Source organism: Morone saxatilis, unplaced genomic scaffold, assembly GCF_004916995.1.
Source record: "Morone saxatilis isolate NCDOM2014 unplaced genomic scaffold, NCSU_SB_2.0 Contig23, whole genome shotgun sequence".
Lineage (NCBI taxonomy): Eukaryota > Metazoa > Chordata > Actinopteri > Moronidae > Morone > Morone saxatilis.
This window is the reverse complement of record NW_023339796.1, coordinates 29,162-35,695: the sequence shown is the minus strand read 5'-3', so window position 1 is coordinate 35,695 and position 6,534 is coordinate 29,162. Positions and strand designations below refer to the sequence as shown.

The 6,534-nt window shown below is 44.5% G+C and overlaps 2 protein-coding genes across 2 annotated transcripts in view; one reads left to right on the top strand and one right to left on the bottom strand.

The window, feature by feature from the left end:
- The first annotated feature begins 199 nt into the window (after positions 1-199).
- Positions 200-2,823, top strand: klhl18 (kelch-like family member 18). Its single transcript, XM_035670841.1, has 2 exons — positions 200-311; positions 630-2,823. Exons 1-2 carry the CDS (start codon positions 219-221, stop codon positions 1,014-1,016), a joined length of 480 nt encoding a protein of 159 aa, XP_035526734.1. The 5' UTR covers positions 200-218; the 3' UTR covers positions 1,017-2,823.
- Positions 2,824-3,428: 605 nt separating this feature from the next.
- Positions 3,429-6,534, bottom strand: part of bfsp2 (beaded filament structural protein 2, phakinin) — a 4,946-nt gene continuing 1,840 nt past the window's right edge. The window contains exons 3-7 of the mRNA XM_035670840.1: positions 5,883-6,039; positions 5,327-5,488; positions 5,119-5,247; positions 4,785-5,026; positions 3,429-3,780 (exon numbers count right to left, since the gene is read on the bottom strand). Coding sequence (XP_035526733.1) covers positions 3,684-3,780; positions 4,785-5,026; positions 5,119-5,247; positions 5,327-5,488; positions 5,883-6,039 — 787 coding nt within the window. The 3' untranslated portion in view covers positions 3,429-3,683. The remainder of the gene's footprint in view (positions 3,781-4,784; positions 5,027-5,118; positions 5,248-5,326; positions 5,489-5,882; positions 6,040-6,534) is intronic.

Below are 6,534 nucleotides of genomic sequence, written 5' to 3'. Positions count from 1 at the left end.
AAAGTTTCTGAATTTGGAGAGCCACTGATACCTTGAGGGTATTTGGTGACTAATTTTCACTCTAATAGTAAAACATTATATAGAAATATATACACACAAATTATGTTACATATATACACACATATTATATAATATATAAATATATACACTGTATATATATTTATATAAATAGTTGTATATTAATGACGGCCTGCTGCAGGTGGACCGTGGTGACGGAGATGAGCGCCAGCCGCAGCGCTGCCGGTGTCACCGTGTTTGACGGACGCATCTTTGTCTCTGGCGGCCATGACGGTTTACAGATCTTCAACACGGTCAGTTTAATTGACGACTTCTCAGAGTCAATATTTATTATATATATTGTATTAATAATTATTGTTTATGTTATCTGATAGGGTCATTATATGTATTGATTGATATTGATATGATGATTGATATTGATTGATATGATTGTTATTGATTGATATTGATTGTTATTGATATGATTGTTATTGATATTGATTGATACTGATTGTTATTGATTGATATTGATTGTTATTGATATGATTGTTATTGATATTGATTGTAATTAATTTGAATGTTATTGATATTGATATTGATTGTTATTTGATTGTTCCCCTCCCGTCCTGCAGGTAGAGTACTACAACCACCACACTAACCGCTGGCACCCTGCGGCGGCCATGATGAACAAGCGCTGTCGTCACGGGGCGGCGGCTCTGGGCAGTCACATGTACGTGGCGGGGGGGTACGACGGCTCGGGCTTCCTGAGCGGGGCCGAGGTGTTCAGCTCGGTGTCGGGTCAGTGGAGCCTTCTAGTGGCCATGAACACGCGGCGCAGCAGAGTGTCGCTGGTGTCTACGTCGGGGCGCCTGTACGCGGTGGGCGGCTACGACGGACAGTCCAACCTGAGCTCGGTAGAGATGTACAACCCCGACACAAATCGTTGGACCTTCAGGGCGCCCATGGTCTGCCACGAGGGGGGGGTTGGAGTGGGCTGCGTCCCGCTGCAGCCCGCCTAAACCCTCCACTCAGAGGCCGAGGATACATGCGTTACTGTTGACAGAGGACGGCGCGGCGGCGCCCTTCGTTGGCGTTCACTGAGCTTCATCGGTACGACGGCCGGGCTCAGACCTGCACACTGACGCCAGGCCTGTGGGATTGTGGGTAAAAACTGTAGAGCTAGCCTGTGGAGGCTAGCTGCTAGCCTCGTGTTTATACTTGATCTAAACAGGAAGTCACTTCCTCTCCAAAACAAACAAACAAACAAAGCTGCTGACTGTAAACGGGACGAGCGCTCGGATCTGTTTTCTGTTCACTGGACCGAATTATTGATCGGCTGTAATCAATGAGTATGATTGACAAACAGGAAGTGGAGGTGCAGACACATGAAGAAGAAACAGTGCGAGCTCCTCCAGCGCCCCCTGCGGTCTGATTATTGATCTGAAGCCTCATGTCTGTCTGTCTGTCTGTTGCTTATCTGATAGATGCTAACATGCTAACACCAACATATAGGCGTGGATTTGAATGAAACTTTCAGGGTGTTTCAGGTCCATATATGGACATATCCTGTGAGGTCTGTGACGGTTGTTGATTTCTGTTTATGTGTTGAGCCACGCCACCTCTGAAGCTCATTGGTCGATATGTTGAAAACTATTAATTACGGCGCCACCATCTGGCTGATGAGGCAAATGTTTGTTGGGAAGCACATCCTCATTATTTCCTGTTATTGGACCAAGTTTCATGTTTCTAGATAATTCCAGCTCACTCTGATAATAATAATAATGATAATAATGATAATAAAAGTGTTTCAGGCCCTTCTACCCCTCATAAAAGCTCATGTAGTCGGATAGCAGTGTGTTGAATTAGCTGTTAGCGGCTCCTGTTAGCATTGTATCATGGATGCACAGACAGGATAATCCTCTTTGTGGATTTCTGGACGTTTATCAGAGTTATTGATCTCCTCACTGAATGATCAATCAATATGAATATCTGTTTACTGTTTGAGTTCTCTCTTTTATCTCTCTGAGGAGGAAGAGGGGGAGGAGGAGGTAGCAGTGTGTTTACTTCCCCTTCAGCTCTCTGGCGCCCCCCTGTGGAGGCTTTATTCTTTGTCCTGCTGAACGTAGTTCCACCAGATGAAGCTGCAGTTCGTCTAGCGGCCACTAGAGGCTCCAGCAGTGAGTCAGGCTCCATATGGTATACATATATGGATATGTTTACAGCCTGTTGCTCTCTACAGATCATCTCCCCTCTTTAAATGATATTAAAGGTTGAAGTTATGCAGAATTAAGGGCGTTTGTCCTGATGGGGGAGCTAGAGGACAAAAGGCTGCTGTTCACATTTAATCAATAAAGACGTGATTAATACTTTTTTTTTTTTAAAAGGTCTTAACAATGATTGGATATTGATCTCCTGTTTGAAGTAGGGCAGCAGTCAATCAATAATTGATTGAATATCTGTGCAGCCCTACTCTTACAGCAAATAATCCATCAGAGTTTAATCTGCAGACTCGATCAATCAATGTTAATTAAACCATAATCAATAATTCATTCCAGACCTTTCAGCTGCCTCGTGAGGTCTTCCTCAGCTGTCGTCATGGAGACGTTCAGTTGTTTGTGATGAAGACCAGGACATACAGCTGAAAGCTTTGGGCTTTTTCCAGTAAGCACTGAGAGTAAACATTCATTGATATTGATATTGATAAGTAAACACTGATGTTACTGAGTCTGCTCTCTCCAGCTTCGTTTTTTTATGTATTGATTATTGATGATTGATTATTTTTTTCCTTAGAGGTTTGTGGATCATTAAAATGCTGCTGTTTCCCGACTGAACATCTAATATCTATTATTGATCATAATAAGTGTGTGTGTGATCAATGATCAATGAATGTTATTGATCCTTCCTAAGCCCCGCCCCTTTCCGAGCGTTAGTCCACTCCCTCCTGTCCTGTACTTAGATATGCTATGCTAGGCTAAGCTATGTTGAAAAGACAACCTCATTTTCAAGATGGTTAAAAGACAAAAGTGACAAAGTCACATCTTGAGTGAGCTAATGTTAGCAGAACACTAGCTCACTAGCTACTCGTTCACTGCTCATTTATTCCTGGACATTTCCTCCACTGAGAAGAAGATATAAACTGGTTCCAGCCATACCTGTGTTCAGTCTAATGATCTTAACATAATATCTCATAGTAATCAACATGAATTACGAATGACTTCTCTGTTATTTATTTAGGAGCGTTCTTCTTCAGGTAAGTTACCTGAGCACTCATAGGGTCACATGACCAGCCGTCACAGTCTTCATAATAATATATTGTAATCTTCACACATTGTCTTGTAATCTTTATTTAGTAACTCACAATTTTTACATAATGTCTAATGATTTTGACAAAACAGAAGCCGCACTAATCCAGAACCCTGTACAGCCTGGATATAGGGACCAGTCCAAGTTGGGTCCTCAGGTGTTCTGGGACCAGGTTTACCTGAGGACTCATCACATTCACATTCAGCCGTTTCATCAGAAGAAACTGTTCAGATCAGATCACTGCTGATTTCTGTTCACGCCGGACTTCCTGCACACGTCACCAGGTAGAAAATCCTCCAGCAGAGACCAGGTTCACCTCACAGAGTCCACAACCAGAAGGTCTCTGCTGGTCTTCTGTCTGCTCCTCATGTCCTCCACTGGGATCACTGTCCTGGAGGTCCTTGAGGTCCTTGTGTCCTGGAGTCCAGAGCAGCAGAAGCGCTGGCAGCCCCCTCAGGCTCTGAGTGCAGACCTGCACACCTGGACAGATCAATGAATGAATTAATTGTAATAGCTAACAGTGCCAGCAGTGGTCGCTCAATGAACTGCGGTCAGCGTCCTGTTGCATCATCAAAATGGGAAAAAGTCCGGCCAACCCAGTGACAAACACTGAACGCTGTACAAATAGACGACAACTCATATTTAGAATAACGTTACTATCTGCAATGTTCCTATATTTTTATTTGGGACCGTTAGTCATGCTACTAACTAGCTCGCCGTTTACAAATCAGCATCAGCCAACACCAACGAAGCAACCGACACCAACCCACCGTACAGCGACCGACACCAGACACCCAGACCCGTGAGCAGCAACCAACACCAGACCCACACCGTACAGCGACCGACACAGACCCACACGTACAGAGCCGACACCTAGACCCACACCGTACAGCAAACGCGAACACCAGACCCCACAGCCGCGACCGACACCAGAATCCACACCGTACAGCCAAGATACAGCCAGCTGGACAACCCCAGTTAGCTTAGCTACAGTTAGCTTAGCTACAGTTAGCTCGCTGGATGCCCACAACACTCTTGGCTAGTAGAAAGCTATCGTTAGCTTTGTGCTGTTAACATCATTTATTGTTGGCTAACATCAACACCGTTTGTCAGAATACATCAGTTAGCATCGTGGATCATGTTAGCTGGGGAGTTTAACGTTAGCCAACTAACATATCCACTCAGGTAGGATTTTGATAGTAATAATGGTTGTGAGCAAACAAGGTAATGTGAATCCTACAAAGTGAGTCCGGATGAAGCTCGCTGACAATATATTGCTGCGTTAGTTAGCTTGTAATTTGTCCACCTTAGCCAGAAAGCTAACGTTATCCAGCTGAAAGCACAATCAGACAATATGTTCCACAAGAGTTTTTGGTTGGTGTTGGTGGTGTTGGTGGTGTTGGTGGTGTTGTTGGCGGTGTTGTTGGCGGTGTCGGCAGTGGTGTTGGTGGTGTTGGTGCTGCTGGTATCATGCGTTGACTCACAGTGTCTCTACAGGCTGGAAGCGGCTCTCCTCTCCGTCCAGGATGCCGTGGTACATTCCAATCTCCTGCTCCAGTCGCTGCTTGTTGCTCAGCAACGTATCGTAGTCGCGGCGCTGCTGTTCAATCTCGCTGCGCACGTCTGCGAGCTCCGCCTCCAGCTTGGACACCACTGAACCTAGGTTCTGTAGCTCCATGTCGTGCCAGTGTCGGGCATCGGCCAGAGAGTTCTCCAGACCTCGTTTCTGCAGGACGACAACAAACAAACGAGAACACTCGTGACTCTGAGGGCAATTATTAATGAACTGATAAGGTTATTGATTGCTGTGCGTCTCACCAGCGCTCTGATGGATTCGGTCTCGGCCTGCAGACTCTGGATCTTACAGCCGGTGTCGTTACACTCGGCCTTCAGCGCCTCGACCTGCTCCTCCTCAGGACTCAGTCTGCTGCTCACGCACTGCGCCTCCTGCAGGGACACACAGCAAACACACCTTAAAGGAACAGTCCAGTACACAAGGACACCTGCGCGGGTGAGACGTCCTCACCTTGCACTCCAGGTAGCTGTCGGTCTCGGCTCGGTTCCTTTCCGTCACCTTCTCCCAGTGGCTCCGGATGTAGGCCAGGATCTGGTCCAGACTGGTTTCTATGGGAGCATCGGGTTCGTCCACCTCACGTCCCGCCATCTGACTGTAGAGGACTCGCACGTCCTGCAGGAACAGGAAGTAGACAGGTCACATGACCTCAGTTGAGTGATTGAGTGTATAAATAAATCTATATGATTTATTTACCTGTAATATTTGTTTGTTATTGTGGTATTTTAATGTGTTGTAGAATAATTCATTAATCAACTTAATTAACACATCACATTTTCCAATAATTCTGTTTCCTTCAAGTGATGATTGAATCATTATTAAAAAAAGTTTAATTTAAAACCCCAAAATCGAATTATTAATTCAATAATTATTCTTTGTTTATTTGATTTTGTTATTAAGTTTAAAAAATATAGTGATAGGTGTATAAATGTAAACAAATGAGTACATTTAGATTCTGTTAACACATAGACATTTAATGAATTAAATTATTATATGTTTTTGGTGCAACCTGCTCGTGGCTGAGTTCCAGGTTGCGTAGCTCCGCCCTCATGTTCTCCATCTGCTCCTCCAGCTCCGCCTTCGTCAGGTTGGCGTCATCGATCACTTTATACAGAGAGCTGATCTCCTCCTCCACCGCCCTCCTGAACGGCTGCTCGTTCTCAAACCTGTAGGACAGAGGGACAAGTTACTCCTCCTCATCATCCTCAGAGTGCAGTAACTACAGTCTGAGTGTGTTCTTCCTGACAGTCTCATTTATTACATCATTCATCAATCTGTATTTCTGATTGTTATTTATATATACAATATACAATATATATATTATTGTTGTACACTAGTGCAGTAATATGTGAACTACCGTAAAACTTCTAATAACAGCCTGGGCATTTATTAGCTTAAATTACTGATTACTATTGTTATTATCACTATCAGCTCCAATGGGCTCAGCTAATAATCCCCAGATGGAGTCAGGAAGATTCCCTTTGTTTTAATTTTCACATTGTTCTGAAATTCAGAGAAGAATTCAGGATTTACAGACACTGAAGCAGCAGCCCGGGTTCGAATCCGACCTCTTTGGCTGCTGCATCCCCCTCTCTGCTCTACCCCCCCCACTTGTCTCTGTCTATCTTCGCTGCTTCACTAATCAAGTAAGTGGCAAGTAA